The sequence below is a fragment of the Gallus gallus genome, chromosome 4, assembly GCF_016699485.2.
Source record: "Gallus gallus isolate bGalGal1 chromosome 4, bGalGal1.mat.broiler.GRCg7b, whole genome shotgun sequence".
Lineage (NCBI taxonomy): Eukaryota > Metazoa > Chordata > Aves > Galliformes > Phasianidae > Gallus > Gallus gallus.
This window is the reverse complement of record NC_052535.1, coordinates 12,912,610-12,935,875: the sequence shown is the minus strand read 5'-3', so window position 1 is coordinate 12,935,875 and position 23,266 is coordinate 12,912,610. Positions and strand designations below refer to the sequence as shown.

The 23,266-nt window shown below is 45.9% G+C and overlaps 1 protein-coding gene across 5 annotated transcripts in view; it reads right to left on the bottom strand.

Annotated features, from left to right (window-relative positions):
• The window catches only part of AMOT (angiomotin), a 58,385-nt gene extending 35,128 nt beyond the window's left edge, over nucleotides 1–23,257 (bottom strand). For 2 of the 5 annotated variants that reach the window (XM_025150357.3, XM_046940507.1), the window contains exon 1: nucleotides 23,081–23,257. Coding sequence is in view for 1 of the 5 variants with exons in the window: in XM_046940504.1 (XP_046796460.1) it covers nucleotides 22,663–22,675 (13 nt within the window). In the remaining 4 variants the exon portion in view is untranslated. Of the gene's footprint in view, nucleotides 1–11,298; nucleotides 15,760–22,662; nucleotides 22,853–23,080 lie in introns of those variants that run through there. The other 3 variants (XM_046940505.1, XM_046940504.1, XM_046940506.1) reach the window with 3 other exon arrangements.
• Between the last annotated feature and the right edge of the window lie 9 nt (nucleotides 23,258–23,266).

Genomic DNA, 23,266 nt, shown 5'->3' with positions numbered 1-23,266 from the left:
CGGCAGACGAGACCCTAGAAATAACAACCTTGGTCCATACTTAATATTTTTCTTTGTAGTTTCTTGTTTTCTCCCAGAGCCCAGCAATTCCAATCCCTTTGGGATGAATGAACCTCCATGTCCCTAACAATCTACTCCAGCTGCTGCTTTAATCATGACAATTTCTGCTCCAAGATTAAATGTTGCCAAGTAATGCTCTGTTCCATCTGCGCCTCCAAGTGAAACAGTGATTAAAACCCTCTAATTCTTTAACTCCATTGTTTTATTTTTTTTGCTAAGAATGAAAGCTGCAGCACAGATGACGATACTCTGTGCTTACAGCTCCTTTTTCAGTGGTACTGTATACTGCAAATTAGAGCAGAAATGCTTTGATGAAAGGTGCTACGCTTACGTGCTTCATAAACTTACTACAAATTATGCTTCAGAAATGACTGAGAACGATCAGTATATATGCATTAGCTTTATTTTACAGACTGGGAAAGTGAGAGAAAGAAAAAGACACTGCCAAAGTCTATGCCAGAAATACACTGCAGAGCCCAGCTCTAATTCCCCAAACATTCTTTCATTACGTTACTTTTCCCTTTCTGAACATAAAGCGCTAAAGAAACTTTAACCATTGAGGGGAGAATCAGAAAAACGTGCATCTGGGTACGTTATTCAAGATGTAGTTAAATCTACTACCAAAGGTGTCCTAAGTAAAAAGGCAAAGAAGCAAAAGAAGTGGAACTTACTTGTGTGCACTGTGTTTGTACTGTAGAGGTAAGCAATTAAAACCAGCAAAATTAATATTCACTGGGATGTACAGTTTTACTTAATTTCCTGGAATGCTGCAAAAAGTAAAATGAGCAGACGTAGCAAAGGAATGCAGACGCGGATACTTCTGCCACCATCTCGTTACAGCACACATACACACCCAACAAAAATTATCTCAGATCTGCAAGTTAAATACTTGAGGTGTCAACAGCAATTTCAAGGCACATGAACAATATCTAACCAGGGAACAAGGCTGTGTTGTGTGGTGTGGTACTTCAAGATGGTGGCTGAAAAAAACTAATGTCAAATTCTTAACTGGTGACTTAGCTCGAGAGGGATATATTGAAAACAGCTGCCAGCAAAGAACCTTAAACCAGGCATTAAGATAGCATATAACTAGAGCAGTTTCTTGCCTCCTTTGCCAGTTTTGCACAACAGAAGTGAAGGGTTCCTTTCTCCCCCAAACTGGTAGCACTGACTCTTCTTTTTCTCTCTCTCTCTCAGTTTTTTTTTTTTTTTTAAACACAAAGTTGCCCTAAGCAACCTATTTTATTAGAGCATAAAAAGGCTTTTATTATGCAATATGATGCTGCCTTTCCACCCAAAGATTTCTTTTGTCTCTTCTGGAAAAATGTAAGGGGGGGGGGGGGGAGGGAGGGTGTTTATTTTTTTAATATGAAGATATAACCCAGCTTGAGATTCTGCCTCTCTGCCTCAAAGATTTTCTCCACAGACAGATGCAATCTGTGCACGCTTAACTCATGTAAACATTCAAGGAAGCAGTGCTGTATGTAACCATCTCACACACACCGTTCTACCTCACAACCACATGAGCTCATTCTGCTGATCGGAAGATGGATGGGCACGGCTCACACTGCAAGGATCTGCTGGGAATGAATAGTACCAATTTTAGCACGGATACAAAAGTTGGCTCAGAAATCCAAAGAAAGAGGTGGATGGAGATGCAACACGAAGATCCTCTGGCCAACAAACCCAGCTTCTTTATGACATCCACCACATTGCCTTTCCACCCAAGGATTCCCTTTGTCTAAACCGTAAGACTGTTAGCATGAAGCCTAGCTTTTTTCCAATTCTATCCTATTATTTTTAATTAACAAAGAAAATCTTGTGCAATTAACTTGGGTGGCAGCATTCTTGGAATCTGCTTTCTGGGCAAGTTGGAAACTCATGGCAGAAACCAGTTAGCAGGGCTTTTTTATGTAACAAAACACAAAAATGAACAGTACCATCGGTTCTGAAGCCCATGTGTTATTTATTTGGACACCAAATTCTATTTGTGTTAGGCTCTTCCAGCAATTTCAATTCTCAGTGTGCCAAGCGCTGAAATTAGTGAGGTGCACTGGAAAAGTTGCTATGATAGAGTTGGAAGGAAATTGATAGGTTCTGTAAATATTCTAACCAGACATCTTTTGGGGCTTAGCCTAAATCTATTAAGATGGACAGGGTTGGATTGTTAACTACACTTGGTTCATTTCAGACTACAAAATCTCTGCAGAACTACTGGCTTATGCACTGCATGATACATTCTTCATAACCACAAAGCCTAGCAAAACTTTGCTTTCCAAGTGGAACATTCAGTTTTCAAACAATTCTACTCTAAGGAGACACTGTGATGTACAGTTCCCAGGCTGAACAGAGTTGGCAGTTTGTTCCTGTGCGTCGCACTTCATGGATGACAATTGTACCATCTTACTCCAACCCCTACTCTTGAAATTACCCCTGGTCTGTTTGTGTCCGCATGTTCCCAAGCCCACAACTGGTTGAACTGACACAAGAACTGCAAAGTGTTGGATGCAGCCATGCTGAGGCCAAGAATGGGCATAAAGGGGAGCTTAACAGGTGCTACTTAACAAAGAAAAGGCCCGTTTTGGCAGGGCATTGTGTAGAAGTGTAGTAACCAAAGCTTCTGTGTGAAACATCATGCAGTTGTGCACAGGAACTGTGCCAGACCATCATAAGGAAGAGAAATTAATGAAGATTTTAAAAAGATAACCCTGCCAGGCTGTAAGGAACCAAAGCAGCACATTTCTGTACAGCATGCAAATATTTTTCAGCATTATAAAAATAAACAAGCTTAGACAAGTGAGGTACTCACCACTGCTTGATGAGTGGCTGTAAAGCTATAGCACAATTAACCTGCATGGAGCAATAATAACCTCACAAGTGAAGAGAAGCATCTCTCTAGCTTGTGAAACAAGGAGGAATGCGAGAGTCCCTGTGAGGGCAGCCTGTGTATACTTGCCCGGAGTGACTGCTTAGCCAAGAAGCTAATTAGCTCATGCATCAGGTGGGATGGAAACAGGTTCATCACCTCAAAAGCTCTGTAGTACAGTTAAGCACTTTCAGTTTTACGACTAAACTTTGCGTCAGTCATATACAGACAAAACAATCCAGTGACAGTCAGATTGCAAACTCGAGCACTCAGTAAACGTAGCTTCTTCAGACAGAAAGTTTCTAAGGGGCCCAAAGGTTTTGCTAAGTAATTCTGTGTTTCACAAGACACGTGTAATCACATACGTGTAATACTAAGTCTGGCTGCCAACAGGTGATGGGATGCTTATCAGTTTAGATGAAGTCTTAAGTTGTTTTTTTAGCTAGAGTTATCTCCAAATATACCTGCACACTGTAATAGAGAAAGGGAACACAAACCAGAGATAGCATGGAAAGAACAGCCTGTGAAGTCCTCGAGCAATCGCAGAGACCAGCTCACACGCTGAGTCACCCATTGTTTAACAGAAATATGCCCTCACTACACGGCCTATGCAAAACTCAGCACACAGATTGCCTGATTCTGCAAAATTCACAAGTGCCTGTAAGACCACTGGAAACACGGCTCTTCTGCACACACGCTCCCTTTGAATGCTTAGGAGCACCAGAATCACAAGGGTGGGGTCCAAAAATTATTTAATGAGCAGCGCAGACTATCACTGCATGCTCTCAATTTCATTGCAGCCCTACCTAAGGAGGAGGGAGAGCGCATACGTTGAGATAGTCTCTATGAATGAATGTTCCCAAGGCTAATATCCAAACCCACGAGGCAGCACACAACAAATGCCACAGTTCTGATAGTGCCTCGGTACCTGCTCCAAGCCAAAAGCAGCTTTCAGGCTCCAGCCATAAGCACTTCTGCAGCTTTCACTCAAGCATCCCATCCCTGCTTGCCTGGATCTGCTGACTGCATCTCAGGTGATCTTGGAGGGTGGCACCGAGCAGGTGCATGGAGCAGAGCCAGCATTACTCATCTTCATACCAGAGGGGCAGAGTCACCGGGCAAACAAGAAAAACTTCCTTCTTTTAACTAAAAACAAGAACAGTGTCACCCGGAGGGGTGCAAATAATACACATACCCTTTAAATTAGCTCATCTGGCAATGACAGCGAGAGGCCACCACAACACCCATGCCCTGGTCCCAGCTCTAATGACTCTGAGCCCACCTTGGCCCTGCCTTGCCAGAGCCACCACCCATTCCCCTCCAGTGCTTGTGGGACTGGGCCTTGGCCACAGAACAGTGCAAGGAAGCCTGGCAGGCTTTAAAGAAAAGCAGCAAGTCCTTTGGTCTTGGAAAGAAGTCAGAACACCAACCCAGGAAAAGCCCCTCTAAATAACAGCACCATGGAAAAACTCAGAAGGCCTGAGAATTACTGCTCTCTCACTGGAAAGAATCAATTTCTTCACAAAGAGGTACCTATAATCTTAATCAACGTAATTTAGGCTTGGCATTAGGAAAAAAAAAAAGGGAGAAAGACTCACGGAAGCTGGTATAAATAGGAATGCTTCATGACTGGAGGCATTTTGGTAAGAACATTATGGAACTTCAGGACGCTCAGTAACATTTTGAAAGTGGAACTCAGACAGATGCTTACTCTGAATGCACTTCTCTAACAGAAAAACCAGTCTAGGTACATTCATCCAGCTGTTTGTACTGGGAATATTTCTAAGTGAAGGCACCAAATCATTCCCTTATTTAAACTGCCATGCAGCGCTACCAGGCACATTGACACATCTGTACAGATGGCCCTTCAGCAGCACGTACTGCCATTTCTGCATATTTCATGAAACACCAGCTCTGCTGCTAGCTTCATAAAGGCCAAGATCTCACCTTTTAGATGTCATCTCGATAAAACCATCAAGCTCACACTGCTTTAGTCACACCAGGTCTCGTTTCAGAGGTCTGCCTCCCAGCACACACTGAACAAGATTCATCTGCTTCAAGCTTCACAGATTTCCAGTAATTATCCTTGTCGAATTTAGGATTTGTCATAAACCCAAGCCACAGTTTTAATTCAGCATAGAGCTTTGTTTTGTCTTTGTAGAATGCTCTGCTTCTTGCTGCTGCTAGCACTAAGGCAGTGCCCTGCTTCTGTCGTCAGCAGCCCCTGTCCCACAGCTATCCCAAGTATGCCCCGCACCGTTTTCATTGCATTGTGTGGTTTCTCCATTCCTTCACTGATTTAGTCCAGGCCTCTCCTCAGGGCTCGCAGATAATGGAAACCATGTGAGAGTAAAATGTAATCTTCAAACATGAAAACCAGTTTCATGTGCATTATCAGAAGTGAACAAAATGTTGACAGTGCATCATTTGTCCCTACTGATAGGATCAGGCTGCTTTAATTGCTGCTGAGATTAAAAGAAAAAAAAAAAAGAGATTACAATCGGCATCTACATTAAAAAATGAAGGCAAAAATCAAACCCAAAAGCTTCAGCCCAGAAAACAGGAGGAAAACACTCCTCCAACAGCTGTAGCCCTTTGATGCTACTTTAAGGCTGTTTTTCCTCAGATGCCAGTTGTGACATCTGAAAACTTGTGTCACGAGTTGATACAAATAAAACTTGCAGGCAGAGAAGGCTGTGGGGAAGAAACCAGCATGGCCTAATGCTAGCAGGGAATTTTCTGGCTTTTTCAAGCATTACAATTTAAACTATGTTAAGCCCTTTTTTAAAAGGAGGAACTCTTCTCGTTTTACAAAGCAGTTCTAGAGAATTCAGCGGGAACAGTCACGGAGCAAGGAAAGCAATCACTTTTCCAAGGGCTGCCTATTTTTCTTTTCTTACTAAAGAAGAACAGCGCAGCCTCAGCCCGCATCCAGCTGCTGCTCACCTGACCGCGCTGGCAGTGCTGCTCTGGGATGCTGCAGGAAGGGAGCGAGCCCTGCTGCAATGCTGGGATGAGCCAGGATCGACCGGATAAAAGACGGACTGCCTTTTTTTGTTGTTGTTAAAGCAAAACCCAACTGAATATCCAGATCACCACATTTTTAGAAAGCAAAGGTGTTATAAAAGTGGTTTGGGTGTTGTTCTTTTATCATAACCGCTTGGGTTTTTCATGCGCACCTTGTAAAAATCTTTAATAACTTGTAGGATGATTAATTAAGCCTCACCACCACACTGGGAGGCAGATATTACAAAGCTCATTTCAGCACAGTGTGATTGGCTCAGCCCCGGCCTACACGGATGGTTTTGCTGCCACAACTGTGTCACTGCATGTAACTATTCCAGCAACCACTCTAAAGCAGATGCAGCTATGCTGGGAAATAATGGTGTTGAGGTACATTACTTAGCAAAACGACATCCTTGCTAATATAAACTTCATCACTACTAGAAGGATTTTTTCATAATGACTGAAGCAGCAATTGTTTTAACTGCAGATTCTGCCTAAATGTTAAGGATGTGGACATCCCAGAACCTGTGCAAGCAGAAGGCAGGGAACTCTGAATGTTATCTACAGCTGGAGAAGATGCGCTTGCAAAGTAATCCCGGTGGCTGCAGAAACAGGGAGTTAGAGCTATGCAATATTCCCCCAGTGAAAGGCAGCGTTAGGAGCTAACAGCACACCGTGGATGCCAAGATTTTTAGTTTATTTTTTTAAGCAGGATCCAAGCGCTCCATTCCCAATCCTAACCCAGCAGCAGGAAAGGGCAGGTATTTTCATGCACCTTTGGAGTGTTTTTTCTCCTGCTCTCTAAGGTCCCCTTGACTTATCCAACAATGGAGAGGACTATGCAACTGCTTGCAGTCTCTTAAATCTTTATTACGCTGTAGTAAAAAAGAGTTTCAAAGTCATTTTTACCTAATACAGATCATACAGAGCAACAAGAAGCATTCAGTTGTGACTATTTCGATGAACTACAGATGACCAATTCCTTGGGCACTGCTACAGGCTATCTGACATTGCTTTCATGTTCAGTGTCTCCAAAAATATGGAAGATGTTTTCAGTTTTGGTTCTTTCTAAACAAAAATAATAATAAAAACCCCCAAAAATGGTAAAGCAGGGGAAGTTTTCCCACTCTGTTCTCCCCAGCCCACAAATGGACAGGCCAGCCCTAGTATGAAGCAGCACCATTTGCTCCAGCTGGCCACAGAACTGCCCAGATGAGCAGATGAAGAGAAGTCCACCAAACCCTGAAGTGAAAGGAGACACTGAAATGTGCAACTTCTTTCCCTGAGAGTCACAAAGAATAATCCTAAAAGGTTAACTAGTCTACTTAAAGATAAGCTGCATAGAGACATAAAGCATTTTAAAGCAAATGAGAATGACTGCGATGCAATCCTAACAGAGAGGATACTACAAAATCTAATTAATTAAAAGCTCAAATTGGCTTACTTCATAGGCCAATTTCATCGGCCAGAGAACTGCTCAGCAATATCTTAGTCTACAATCAATGTAACAAGCATCATACTGATACAAATAACAACCAGTTTTACTAGATCAGTGAGTCACATTTCCATTTGCTAACCAATACTGATGAACGTGATACACTCCAAAAGTAGTTTTCAAGGAAAATGACCAAAGACCTGCAAAACCTCCATAGGAGGTTTGCAAATACAAGTTTTGAAGAATGCAGGTGGTGTGTCAGTAAAACATGGGAAGATTCAGCTCTTTGAGGGAGGAGAGCACTCAGTTTTTCAGCGCCAGCAGTAGAGGAGGTGCTCACAACCAACCACAACAACCGCTACAAGTGACAGCCACAACCCGTGATCCTGAGGTGTTGTACAAACCTTCAACATAGGTTCTTCCTTTGTTTAAGCTATGCACTCACATTGCCACTACTCAGCTACAGGATTTTGAAGCCCTGAGAATTCTGCTTCCATGGGCCTTTTCACTTTGTTCTTTGTTTTCTGCTTTGTGCAGAACCTTTTCCTTTCGTTCACCTATTCCTATTTGCTCACCAATTCATCACTGATGAACCTATCTCTCACTTAAATCAGGTTCCTGGTTTGCCCTGAATGGCCACTTACATACAGATTCACACAGGCAAGTTTCAAATATATCATTACTTAAAAATTAAATTTGAGTATCTAGGTAAATGCAAATTACAGCACTCCTGAACAACTCCTTTCACCTACAGGCATAGTAAGCAAGACAAATACTGTGCTGCATACTTGAAAAATGACTTGCTCCTAGGGCCTCCTTCACACTATTATGCTCCAAAGTTGCTGAGATGTTTTTCTTGAAGATTACATTTCAAAACTACTCCAGAGAGCCAAGCAACATGCAGGACTTGGATATCTGCTGACTTGAGAGTTCTCCTACCCAACAGTACAACATTTTCACATGGATACAACTTCAGTGTCACATCTCCTTAAAGCACAAACTAAATGCTTACACAGAAGTGGGAGATAGGACCACGGCACAGAGGTCACGGTGTGACTCTTCCTGCGGCCAGTGCTGCATTCCAGATCTGGTTGGGAACGTGCTCCCTCCCGTCTAACAGGTTAACAACTGCGAAGCTCCTGCAGCCAGTCTGGACTCACAGGGCAGCTGCGTGCCTGTTCTTTCAGAAAGACCATGACTTTGAGCCCACGACATGAAGTTAACATATATGGGGTACACGTGGAGTGAAGATCATACATACGAGGTAGGCAGAAGTCTGATCGAAAAAGCAACTACACGTCAGAAAGCAGGAGAAGCAAAGAATCCCAGCAAGCAGAAAACAAGCTCAAAGAAACTGCCTGTGGCCCAGATTCAGCACAATGGACTAAATCATTCTGACAAATCCTCTACTGCTTCCTGTAACTTTACAGCCCCAGCAATGGGCAATTTGGAACGCTTCTCTGAAAAACCAAGAGATCCAAGTTCTCCCTTGTTTTTCAAGGGAAAGAAGAGGAGAAAGAGAGCCTTCAGCCTCTTTGCCAATCATCAAGAATGGCTGTTCTCACACTATTCTAAACTTCTGGTCTCCATGGAAGGGGGATACCTAGCAGCAAACATTGGCAAGTAAGGACACTCCACTCCCACTATATTGCCCACAATAGCAAGGAAAGAAATCTGTAATGCTGTTAGGAAGTTTCCGTTAGGAAACCTTTCAGAAAGCTTCACAAGTGTCTGAAAATACCCTGAAATATGGGAATGTGCAACAAAAGTTGGATGGGGGAAAACAGGCATCTTACTTTATTCTGAAAGCATTTACACTTCACCCCAATGTGGGAACGTCTAATAATCCAAGAATCTCTTGCCAGGAACAAGGTCAGACTTTTCTAATTCAGAACAGAGCCTAATACACACCCTATTCTGCCCTGCACGCTGAATCTCATAATTTACAGGTGTTTGGAGCCAGGCTTTAGTTAGTTTAATACAAAACCTTAACACGTAAGAACTTTCTTACACTGGGCTTCGTCTTTCCATCGGGTTACAGTTCTGCAGCTCTTTAAGAGCTGTCAGTATGAATGAAGCAAGAGCTGCAATCCGGAGCTGTGCCCCAGGAGAGGTATGAACAGACAGACCTATTCACAGCTAGAAGTATTTCACATTAACATACACTTGGACTGTTGATAATTCCGGAATTAAAGACTTATTTCTGTATATACATTGATATGGCAACAACCAAAACTTATGCCAGATTTTGCTCTGTGTTAATAAAAGAAAGCCTTTAACGAGCTGAAATTTTACTTCATTACAGTGACAGCGAGCCAGAGCCAGGGGCCAAGACATCATGTGCTGGATGGTGTACAGAGTTAAATAGTGCATGTTTTTCCAACAACAACAACAACAACAAAAAAACCAAACAACCCACATTATTCTCAACTGAAAGTTTAAAAAAAAAAAAAAAGGATAGAAGAGAGAGAAAGAGAAAGGTTTACGTTAGGAGAGTGTAGGGACTGCAAACTCTCAACTTCATTGTCATGGTTCAGAAAACACAGCAGTAAGGCAATGCAACCTCACCTCTAAATAAACCAAAAGAGCAGTCTGTTTGCTGGTGGACAGCAGAAAGAGAACAAGTGGACCATTAAGTTATCTACACTTCTGAGATTCTTGCTGTACTTTTACAAAGTGAATGGCTTATGCTAATCAGGATGCATCTGAAATATATCATTCAAGCCTTCTTGTACAAATATAGCTTTTATTTACCCAGAAAGATCCCCACCAGCTGGCAATGTTTGCATACAATGTTAAACCCAACTTCAAGAGCTCATGCATTATGAGTCATTTCACATTTAAAAACATTAGTTCTCTTAGCTGTTACTGAAGATGAAGTATCCCATGAGAAGAATTTCTGTGGAATTCAACAATGCACTACATTTCCGTCCTACTTCCTCCAGCACAAAGAAGTTGTATGTTTTTGTCAGTTCTTTTTTCCCCTACCAGGGCTTTGCCTACAGAATATCTTTGGAGAAGGAACAAAAGGATTTGCACCAATCCCTTCTATATGAATCAAATATTTATGCTATACCCTCTTCAAGCACTTTCATCTAGTAACCTGTGGAATGTGATCTCCTGACCTTAACACTCAAGCACATCTAAATCAGCTGCCCTTTGAGCTGCATTACAGACTGGAGGGAATTTTTATACATTCGTATTACAGGCATATGAAAACCGTGTGGTGCATCTGCGGCACTCTGCAGTGCAAAGCCGGCCATGCATTAGTCCAGAGTCACTCAAATATGCTTTGCAAAAGAGCAATACTCTGATTCCTCAAAGTTCATGGCACAATCCGATGTCGTGCGTCACCAAAAGCAGGTAGAATGATGATCATGGTATCAGCACATTAACCAGCTATCACAATTCAAATACGCTTCGTGCAAACAATACCAAAATGATGAGGTCTTGGCAATGCCAAAGGAATCCACAGCCCCACGTCCCACTGGATGGCCCCTGCTGCCTGCTCGCAGTGCAGTAACAGTGAGTTCAGGGAGACCAGGCTCCTCCTCCTCTCCACATGGAAATCCTTTCCTTTTCTCAAGGACAGCAAAAAGATATCATTCTGCATTGTGTTTGACGTTCCCATTAACGTTTTAAGGATAGTGGTTATGTTGCAACTAAGAGTCCTGGAGAAAAAGAGGGAGATCAAGCACTACGGATGCACCCCCCCAGCTGACTTTCCCAAGGCTAGCCATGAACCAACCCACTGCTAGGAGCAGCAATCAGTGAGAGAGCCCTGGTCCAAATCTGACCCAAAGATTTAAAAGGGTCATGGGCTCAGTGGTATGGTTCGTTTTTTTCTATCAGTCCTGAACACCCAACATGGTGTTGCCGTCACTCATGCAGCCGCAGCGTAAGCTTGAGAAAATAGTTCTTGTGATCCCACCTGAGGTTTGGTAGAGAGACCTGGTCACCAGAAGAAGTCACAGGTGGCAGAAAACAGTGAGACAAACAGAGCAGCCAAAACCTGCGTCCTGTCCTCTGATGGAGCCGGGTTGGACACCTGCCCCAGGCAGGCTCTTACACCTCAGCTCTGAGGGTCCGTCAGCTTCTGCCCGCCCTCCCTCCCAGGGAGAACAGCACACCTTTTCCACTCTCTTTTCCGATCTAAGCTCCTAAAGAGGAGAGGAACAGGAAAAGAAAAAAAAAAAAGAAAGAGGAACAGGGAGCAGAGCAGACCGATATTTAGCATTTCCTGTATCATCGACAGGAACAACCCACGCAGTGGGGAAGAGCATGATGTCAAGGCTGGTTTCACTATATAAACAGCCAGATCCTCCCGCCGGGGGATGCTGCGTGCTTCCATGGGGAACAATACAATCCTCCCTGCAAAGGAGGAGTCCAACTACGAGCCACGTGAATTCCACAGGTTCTTCCCTTGCACAAAAGCCCGGAGGCAATGGGACTCTGGCCTAGGGGAAGCAGGGAGACAGAGCTGGGGGAGAATGAAGGATCAGAAACTCACAGCGGTATTTCCACTTGTAAAACAGCACACATCCAGCACTTGGCCCCTAGAGAAAGGAGTATGCTCCAAAACATGCTTCCCTGCACAGACTGGGCCTCCTTCCAGTTATTATGTGCACATGTCCCTGCTGCGCTTTCAGCCTTACTTGAAAAACACAAAAAACAAAGAAAATATCTTCACGTTCACTCTGTACAGTGCCAAGCTTGTTACCAGCCATGTCCAATAGGCTGATAAGATGTAGATATACCTTAATTTCAGGCTGAACACTTCCACACCTTGTGGCACAAGCAATAAGGCACTTAATTGGAAACAAACTCCAGCATGGAATGAGAAATCCCAACTGATGGCAGCAGCCCTACTCACACACATGCATACATCAGTGCACGTACATGACTCTCTGCAGAGCACCACGAGCAACGACAGCCTGGACACGTGGATTACAACAAGCACAACAACAGTGATTGCTTTCTGAAAAGAGCACCACAAGAAACGTAGCCGACACAGATCCACTTCAGCGCCTTCCAAAAAATTTTGCTTCTCCAATTACACACAAGCACACAACTATTAATTTTAGTTAATATTTAGTGACAGTGGTGAAATGCTAAGTGTATTTTTTGTGTCAGTTTTGCAAGACGAAGAACAGCCTTCACAGGAGAGAAACGATTGCCAAAAGCCCACAGAGTGGGCCCGTCTCCCAGCTCCAGCTGCAAGAACGAATGCTGAGTCCCTGTGCCATGAGCGCATCTCTTACCTACTGATCTGCCGAAGACAAAAGGATTTTCTTCTTTTCAGAAACTGGACACTTGGAGCTCGCCGGGGTGGCCACACAAAGCTGCCCTGCTGCCAAAGGTATTCTTTTCCTCGGGTTTTTGTTGTTGTTTGGTTTTTTACCCCGGAGAGTAAAGGGCAGAGCAGTGGATTCAGCAGGGGCAAAGGGTGGAATTCGAGACCCAACGGCTGAGCTGCAGAGCTCTCTCCAAATGATGTCGGCTTCAAGGCGCTTTTGCTTGCAAATCCTTCTTCATCCTCAGTGTCAATAAAACCGAAGGGGGAAACAAACTATTTTAGCGGCACAAATATACCGGGCTCCGCAGGGGCTGGGACGTGATGGGAGGCGGATCCGCGGCTCCACTTTTCTTTTTATTGGAAACGAACGCGCCCACAGACGGGCGACCGGGACGGAGGGCAGCGCTCCGACGCAGCCAGCCGGGCCGTGCGCGCAGCCCTCGGCACCTCGAGAACGGCGGAACGAGGGAGCAGGACAGCCCCGCGTCCCGGGCTGCGCTGTCAGCGGGGAGCGGGGGCCCGCAGCATCGCGGCCGGGGCAGACAGCCGGGCTCCCGCCGCTCCGCTCCTCGTCCCCGCGGTTACCTGAGCCGGCCGAGCGCGGCGGGGCAGGGCGGGGCAGGGCAGAGGCGACCCGCGGTGCTCGCATGCAGCTCCGCTCCGCGCCTCTCCCGCCTCTCTGTGCGCGGAGCGCCCCGAGGGCGGCACTCCGGCAGGACGGGCAGGAAGCACGGCCCGCCCAGCCCCGCCCCCGGCCCGCCCCGGCGCTCTGCTGCTCGGATGCTGGAGATAGTGGAAAATGCGGCCAGCATACGTGGCTAACAGCGTAGAAGCGGATTAAAGGAGTTCCCCCTGTATCGCATTCCGCTTAAAACGAAAACATCCGTCATGCATCGTTCCGAGGCTCGCTCTGAGCATCCACAGCCCCCCTACCAGCCCGACACGGCCAAACCTGAGGGCGGGCACGCACCCTCCCCGTTTTCCTCTGTAGGAGTAACCACACAGAGGCGGTTTTCACTGAAGGCTTCAGCTCCTGGAGAATTTCAGCTCAGAACATAGCGTGGCTTTACACACACGAGCTGGCCTCCTTTGTGCTCCCCTCACCGCCAAGGGTTAAAAGGGCCCCAGGTGGCTGCCAGGATCGGCATCTGGGTGCAGCCTCCCTGCTTTGGAGGACCTCGTGCCAAAGGGCAGCACGGCTCTCATGACACCAACTCCTGCTGCTGAGTGCTGAAGCCCTGGTTTTGAAACGGGGTGAGCACCTTTACCGTCTCTGAGACTGATGCTGTAATGTGGGCAAATCCCCAGCCTTCATTAAGACCCAGATAACAAACCAAGCCTTCAGCACAGATGTGTCTGTGTATGAACCATGGCACCCTGCCTTCCTCGCCATGCACCACTGCCTCCCCTGGCCCATGCACACAGTGTGACTGGACCCTCCTGGTGAGGTCACTGCCGGCTGCAGGTGCAGGAGGACAGGTGCGGCATGGCAGCTCCCAGCCCGGCTCCTTCTGCTGCCACACGGCTTCAGAAAGGAGCCAACGGGGGACAAGAAGCAGCAGCAGCACACCCGCAGCAGGCCAGGTATGTTAAGGCCTGACTGCAAATACGGAGCCCATTAAGCAGCGCCTGCTCAGTAAGGCTTGGCCTAGGAACCACATCCATTTCCAAAGGACTCAGTGTGCCAAAAGTGTCCACATGTCAAATCTGTGCTGCGAAATTTGGCCTGCTGACTTGAATTCATCCGGGCTCTTCGTGCGAGAAGAGATAACCCACTCCAGCCATTGACCCTTCAGCTGCACGAAGGAAATGACTCCTTTCCAACATTCACAACTCTTAGTGTTTAAAAGAAGAATCTGGAAAGAAGTTCAGGAAGTCAAACTTCAGAAATCCCAAATGCAGCCATATATAAACATTGATTCTTTTCCCTGTAATTGATTCCCGTGCACTGGAACGCTTTGGTGGAATAAATGCAGAAACACACGTAAACAACTCATTAACATCACATGACCTTACAGTTTGCAAAAAAAGAAAAGAAAAAAAAAAAGAGGACAACAAGTTAATGAAGCACATATTTGCTAGATGCTGTGGGGTGGATTTGTAAGGGAATTACACAGCTACAGTCAATTAAGGAGTTATAAACTATGCTTCAATCACACATCCTGCCTTCCTCCCACACACCACAAGAAAATAGAGTGGGGAGTAAAGAGAGAAGGTAGAGTCACTGGGAGATGAAAATATTGCTTCATGCAGACACTGAAGAGCAGCTAGCCTTGCCCGAGGCACGTTAACCTCAAGTCATCCACTGTTGTTTATTCTACAGAGCAGTAGCTGCTCGTGCTTAACCCACACAGTCGGAGATAACAGCTTTATCAGAGCTGGAAAAGAACAAAGATGCACGAAATGCAGATTCTCTCCCTAACAATCCTGTCCCCCTGCAGCTCCCTGTGCCAGGATCCCGGTGCACACAGGCTGGTGGAACGGCTGCCGCTGGAGGAAGCCAGCAGTTTCCACACACACATCACGCCACAGTGTGGGAATTCAGGAAACGACACAAGAAAGGGGTTCCTAATAACTGTTCCAGAGCACTCGGGCCAATTTCTGCAATCACACAGAGGTCACAGTCAATGTGTTCAAAAGCACGGAAGAGAAGTGTCACAACGGCAGCTATTTCAAAGTAGGAAAATCAATCTCAAGCATACAAAGCGCTTGGATGACCTGGAATTGCTCCACCTACAATTTTTTAAGAGGTTGTCCTTCGCATTCTTTAGAATTCCTCCATCTTAAAGTTCCTCCCTCCAGGAATCTCTGCCGCTCGGCATCCTTTGTCCACAGCAGCTGGAGCTCAGGAAGCTGCTGACATTATCCCTCACGTACAGGCAGGAATCGCCGCCCGATTCTGCATCCATTCAGCACAGCGAGAGGGGTGCAAATGAATTTCTGTTCAGCCCTGGTCCTGCACCGATTTAACAGTGCTTTTCTTCTGGTATGTAAAAAATAAACCCGTAACGACGGAGAAGTGCCAGGGAGCTGCTGGGATGAGACGGCATTCCCTCCACCACCGAGGCTGGGAATTCTGTCCAGTCTGTAAATGCACTGTTGAGTGAAATAATGGCCCCACCTTACAATTCATGCTTGCACTATGTATAAAGCCAGTTCTCATTCACTGTCAGGTGGAAATGAGAGATAAGCATTCATACACCACCACCAGAAACAACCATCATAAGACAGCACTTATGGAAATGCTAGAAAAACTCTACTTTTCAAAACACACGAGAGCAGGAAGAGTTACCATGTGCTCCTCTGCCCATCTCTCTAAGCTCCTAGTTACAGAATCATGGAACGGTAGAGGCAGGAAGGCACCTCTGGAGATCACTCATTCCAGCCCCCTGTTCAAGAAGGATCCCCTGGAGCACATAGCCCAGGGTTGTGTCCGAGTGGCTTTTGAGGAGCTTCAGGGAAGAAGTCCTCTAACTGGTGACACTTGTCCTCTTTTCATGGAGCATTTTGGAAGCAGGTGTGTAACTGGAAGAATGCTGAACAACTGCCAGCTACATCAGAAACAAATGAAATGTTTCAGCTTTGCTCTAGGTGCATTCACAGCCCAGTCCTCTACGCCGTATCAGCCTGGCAAAATAAGGGCCTCAATGTCAGTCTGGACAAAGAGATTTCCTTACATGATGCTTATTCTCCTGCAGTAGGGCCTGGAAGCCTTTAACGCCTACCACACGGTAAGATCCTTGATGTATGAAAGCTGACCATCTTCCTTGTCTCTTAAGGTTTTTTTCATTATTATTTTCTAAAGAGATCTGTCCTTAGATTCTGATGAAATGAATTAAGAGATTTCCTAAACTTACAGAGGATTTGGATCAGAGTAACATGCATGAATAAGGCAAAGAGGCCCTGCACTTCTACATGGTCTTTGTTTGCTCTCAATGACTAAAGAATGTATGAAGTCACGAGAGAGAGATATACAGCAGGTTCTGCACAAAAGCACTTAATAATCCTGATATGACCAGAATGATCATGAGGGAAAAAAAACGCCTGACTCAACACCAAAAATCCCAACCACTTTCGCATCTCCAGGACTAATAATGGTGCCAATACATTGATAACCACACAGAGACAAAGGAGGGAGGGAGCGTCCCTTTTTGATTTCAAGTTTTGCAACTCATTTTTGATACCACAGTCAGAATCACACTGAGGCCCAACTAAAAGCAACCTGCGGTTGGAAGAAATCTCTCACTGCCTTGGAAGGTCCTAAAATTGGTCTGAATGATACAATGAGCACCGCACAGATGCTAGAGCTCTGCTGCCTGCAGGAACGGGGCCACCCTCTTCCTCTAGGCAGAAGCTGTGCTGAATAGTAAACAGATTACTTTGAACGTGAAATAAAGAGAAGGAATAGGAGAGAGAATGTTATGTATAAAAAAGGGCAAATGCATTGGAGCAAAACATAAAATTCTGTTAAATAATTGCTTCAAAAAGTGGCAATTACAGTTTTTCTGTGTATAATGCTCTTCTGAAAGCAGTCTTTCTCCTTTAGTGAGCTACAGAAAGATTCATAATTAGAGGCGGCAGCAAGATATCAAGTAACAGATAGTTCATTAGCATTTTATGTTAAAAAAAAACCCAAAAATAGAATTACAGAACAAAATCTGATTTGATTTTACACTATTTCAGAAGCTTCAGCAGGATTCTGGAAGAGCACCAGCACTCTCTGCTGGTCATCTTTGTTCAATAGTTATCTAGAGGAGAAATGAGGCAAGAAAATGCATTGTTTTTTTTTTTTATGTGAAATGCCATTTTTGCTGTAAGAGGATGATTAATTAGATCCCTACCAACTGAGCAAACAGCAACTAAGAGCAGTTATGTTTCTGGAAACAATACAGTCATTACTAAGAAGTGTATTTACTACAGTCAATCATCGTTTGCTGAAATAAATTTTACTGTTGCAAATAAACATCTGATGTTTAATGCTTTGCTTTGCAGAAAGCACTTCTGCTGAGCTGTAGCACAAAGACAAGCTGGTGTGAGAAGTTCCTATGATGCCAGATCCCTTCCTTGGCTCCTTCCTGACTTTCCATCAATTTTAGAGCTATGCCAAGAAAAACAGTTCTTTTTAAAGAAGTTCTAGCACAGCACTGGCACCTTCCCCTGAAGCTACCATGTTTCAATCCAGGCAAACCTGCTCTGAGCCCATCCTTATTACACCCCTCCCCAGGAAGACCTCACTCTCTCTCCCCATGCACACCCACACGTTGCCCATACCCCATGTGCTCCCCCACTGCATCCACGCCAGAGACTGCATGGGGCAAACACATTGGTAGCAACAAAAAATTAAAAGCAAAGCAAAGCCAAGTACCTAAGCGACAGCTGTCCCAGTTTCCAAACTATGCACAGATCAGGCATCAGCAAGAAGGGTTAAGACTGGCAAATTGAATCCATGTGCAGCTCATGAAAGTGTGGGAAACAAAAGAGACAATGTGAGTTAAGGACAGAGTATTCATTAGCAAAGGGCTCAAGTTTCTTGGCTTTTGCTGCCCTGCTTCCCGATGGCTATTTTTTTCAAGGTAGCTTTTTGTTCTTTAGTTTTGTGGAAAGACATTACAGTCGAGCTAACAAACTAAGGCTCAGTACATGTGGAACTGCTTACAATAATTTGTCTTTTTAATTCCTGGGGACATGAGAGCAATGTCAGAGATAATTTTCTGCTGAGCTACAGTGGGCTTTGGGTCAGAGCTTTATATGACACAGCCGATCCAAAGACCCCACACTCACCTATAAACACTCATTTACACTATGGTATTAAATAGGGAAATCTGATCTGGAGAAAGAGGTCCCAGTCACTCAGAGCAGAGCCTGGGGCACAAGCCTACCCACAGCCCAATGAATGGGAGGAGAGCACAAGGGGCATCAGTGAGTACCCATGGTAGGTCTGCACCCATTCACCACTGGGAGATACCCAGAGCAAGCATCTTCTGGTGCCCGGGCTTCAGGAACAGCTCCATGTCTCGTAGAACATAAATACCATGTTAGGATCTCTCACTGAGGTCCCTACAGATCAGATGAGTACTGAAAATTGAGCCTCAAAGTCCATCCTTTGGGTCCCCAACAAAGCCGAATTCAAGTAATCCTTACAGGGGAGTTGATTTGCTGGCAGAGTTCTGGAAAAAGCAGTTGAAATAGTATGCTGGTAATTGAAACTAAGGTTCTATTTCACTGTTTGAGGCAACAGATATCTATCTACCAAGTTCAGCAGGATGTGCTACGTTTTCCTTTGACTATTTTACTTTATGAAGTAAAAAGTAAGAAAAAGGGTTCCCAAATTAGAGCAACAGCTGAGAGCCCTAAAAAGAACAAACACAGTGGGAAAATAGGTAAGTTTTAACACAATCGTAAGTCAAAGTTAGAAATAATTGATCTAATGCATTCTGTTCCTGACAAACCTCAGCTTCAGAAGTGTTTTGCATCCACTGAGAGTCCTAAGGAACTTTGAAAGCGTTCAGGGATCACTGACACTTGGCAGAGCAGGGCCAGCAGCAGCAGCCAAATGCCAAGCAGAGTGCTCTAAAACACTGTGTGAGGAACAGAGATTCCTGCCTAAGGGATCAGAGCGAGTTTCCCATTGTGGCATTTTGGCTAAAGCTTTCAGACCTCAAGTTTTCCACTTGTTAAGGAAGATAATATTTTGAATATGACAGGACTCAGCAGGAGATCATTGATCTACATTAAATGAGAAGATGCTAAGAGCCCCAAGAACTTGAGTAACTGGAGGAAATTAACATGCTTTTTTTTTTTTTAATATTAACCATACATGCCAGACTACTTTTAAACATTCTCTTTCCACATTCATATCCACACCTTTACCTTTGTACCATTCGAATTCTGTATTCAGTTCTGTCCCTTGATCATTAATGCAGACTCCTAAGCTTCAGACTTCAAAGAAACACACGCGTAAGAGTCACAGGCACAGGACTGGAACAGCGTCAAAGCCTCCCTGCGCAGGAACCTCCGTCTTCTGTTTGACTTCACTGTACAAATACTTCGTTCTATCAAGACTGGGAAATTCAACGACTTAAGTAGGGCTTCCCACAGATTAAGTTAATAAGGGAATCCAACAGTGCCTCATCTCCTTCCGCCTTCCAAACACTGGTAAATGAAAGGAAATAGGAATGTCTCCTGGGGTAAGAGAAAGACGTGAGCTCTCTACAAATGTGCAAGGGAAGAAACCAAAGGCTTCTTTGTGTGTATACATACTTTTCCAGGAATCCTCTCCCCTCGCCTCTCCCATAAGCGGCACCAAGTTTTTCTAAGAACGTTATCACACGCAAAGGCAAAGCCTCGTCCATGCTGCACAGCGATTGGCACCCAGGACTGTGCTGGTTTAGATTTCTTCCTACGTCCTTCTAGACCTGCCCTTCCAAGGTTTTCTGTCGGCCATCTGCCCCATACACTGTTTCTAATGTTATACTTTTCCTTTGACCCTTCCCCCTTTCTCCTGCTCTCATCCTCCCTCTCTGCAGCTCCCAGAGCTCGCATGCCCCACCGCCTTACAGCTGTGGGCCCCCTCTTGCCACGTGCAGCCCATGTCCAGTATCACCAGCACTTCCCAGAGCTCCAGCCATCCCTTACTATTCTGAGCTCCATGCATATAAAATAATTACAGTTCAACACAAAACATTTGGGTTTTACAAACGAAGAAATTATGGCACAGACAGATCAAAATCAGACGTCTCCTAAGTCCTAAGGGACTCAGTTAATGTAACTTGCAGTCAGCATCCCTTTGAGTTTGAAAATTACACCCACATCTCCTGGCTGAGACTAAACTTCTGCACGAGACAATCCAAAAGGAGTCTGGCTATTTTAGGTTTGTTCGTAGCTGCTTGTGTATTCCCAGCTTTCAAGGAAATTACCCAACACCAAACTAACACAGTTGTGGTTTCTTTAGTGGTAAGAAAACTCACATAGCTCTTCAGATTCTGCCATTTGCACCTACAAGATGGTCTGCTCTCGCTCTGAACTAAGTTATACGTTACAACAGTACAGTGTGAGAAGCTGTTACGGATGCACTTCAAATGCCTTATGATGCCCCACAAAACATCAGACTGAAGTGACAGTACTGATGGTAGAATGTATTATGACTTATGGAGAAGGTGAACTAGAAAGTCAAACTGAGAAACTTCTCTGCTAATGAGAACACTGCAATTAGGTCATCACTGAACACTGTGTAACCAGGAATCAGAGCACAAATACTGCCACAGAATAATTAATATGTGACAGCGGGTTCTTGGAATGAGAACAGGGATTTCACCCACACAGCCCTACTATTGAATTATACAGATAAACAGCAGTCCTGAGATAGTCAGCTTCCAGAGGAGGCAGGCAGGTAAAAATGAGATCCAGTTTAGTATGAGCAATCTAGAGCCTAAACACCCAGACATGAAAGTTCACATCCAACTTTAAAGAAGATGGTGCTTAGAGTGAGCTTTGGGGTCAGAATTCTATTTAGGTCATGTATGAACTTGATCCAGGACACAACTTTAACTATCTTCTGGACTCCAGTTTGAGCAGCGTTTCTAATTTCCAGTAATTATTTCTGTTTTACTAAAAAAAAACTACATTAGTTCTACCTCTGACCTTGCTCAGTTCAGACTGCAGGTTTTGGTAGTTCTCTAAACACCAGACCTTTATTCAAACCAGAATGCTTTTTGTCACAGACACCCTGACCCTATCCCTCCCTGTGGTCCTGCACAGGCACCTAGCAGTACCTGCTGCTGGGGCACACAGGTCAGGAGGGCAAAGAGCTGCAGGCTAATGGGACGCTGCTCTGATCAGGGAGGTTAGGTTACAAGGCCATGCCTTTGAAGACTGGCTTCTTCAGTGTGGCCCTCTGGTTTACAACTGGGATTTCTTTTAATTAGATCGTACTCTTAATTATTTACGACCTATATCATCTGCAGAAGCTGCCCAAAGCCAAAAGATATCAGCCTTAATGAGGATAATTGGAATAGTTACATTCTTTTCACCTCTTTTGTAAAGCACCTTGGGCCTTACTGATTAGAGGTGCTAGGACAGGATTAGATGTTTAATGAAAAACTATTATTAAAACGTGGAATGAGGACTGAATTAAAATGGAATTTTCTATTTTCTGTTGCATTCGGGATGAGCAGAGGATCATTTATTAGAGGTGACACAGAAACTTTTAACCTGAAAATCAAATGGGCATCTTCTTTATGCTCCTCATGGTGGAGGACTCCAGGAAAAGATGCCAAGGTCCAGAGCCTGGGACCAGATGCTGTGAGACGTGAAAACAGCCTTCAAGGCACCTTTGCCACAGAAACACCAGGTGTCCTGGCACGTACTGGTGGTTCTGCTGGGTTTTAGCTACCTACAACATCAAGCAAAAGCAACAGCCGCCAGGTTCCTGTGTGACTACAGATTCAGCCTTCCGGCCCTCTGCTCTCTCAAAAAGATATCTTGGAATTGGCACAGATGGGACTTGTGGCTCTGCTCCCACCACATGGCAGGTTTCACGGAGAATATTTATAGGACTACCTGAATCAGCCTGCCTATAAAGGCCCAATCTCTGTACCTGAGGCAGCACAGCGATGGCTGAACCCAGACCTCAGGGGGCTGCTGGGGCCTCATTCTCTATGGGGCAGGGACGCAGATACACAGCTCCCAACACTTCTGGGATCATCACCCACAGACTGACATTGTCTTCTCTCAGGGAACAAAGTAGGAGGGTGTGGAGTCCTTTCTCTTAATTTGGGGTTCAGACAGAGGTGGATCAGCAAGTGCTGTGGACCAGCAGGAATGGGAGCAGTGGGCCAGGCAGGCGCTGGAGCCACAGGGCTCCTGTGTGGGGCTACAGGAGGAAAGTGTCCCCTTGCACTACATAGACCCAAAAACAGACATGGGAAGGGCCAGGACAGCTCCTCTCTCCCCTTCACACACACACACATACACGCCTCTGACCCCAAAGCAGGTACTCACGGCAAACCCTCATAGCCTTCTCCCCTCCTCGAAGCTTTCCCAGGAGTCTTCCTCAGGACTCGCGGGGGCCTCGTGCTGAGCCCCAGCTCTGCCCCCCTCCCCAGGGTAGTGGAGAGCCGCGGCAGCCTGCGGGGCCCGAGGCGGGGCAGCGCGGCCGCCGTGCCCTCAGGCCGGGCGCGGGGCGGCGGGCAGCCCCTGAGGGAGGGCCGCGGCCGTGAGGCGGGAGCCGGCGCCGCGCCCCCCTCTCCCTCCTCACAGCGGCCCCTCCGCCGGCGGAGCCCCGCGCCGCTCCCCTGCACCTGCCCGAGCCCGGCATCCCGGCGGGCAGGGCGGCCGCGGGCCCCCTCCGAGGCGCGGAGAACCGGCCTCACCGCAGCGGCCCGCGCCTCCCCTCGCTCCCTCCCTTCCCGCTCCTTACCCGGCGGGCGTCTGCCCCGGCGGCCGCCCGCTCATCCATCCTGCCGCTTTCCCCGCCGAGGTGACAAAGCCGGCATGGCAACGGGAGGCGCCGCGCGGCTCTGGGAGGCGCCTTCCCCAGGTTGGGTGGTTAACTTTCACCAGGCGGCTGCGGCGGCGGCGCCCGGCATCCCCCGCTGGGCCGGGC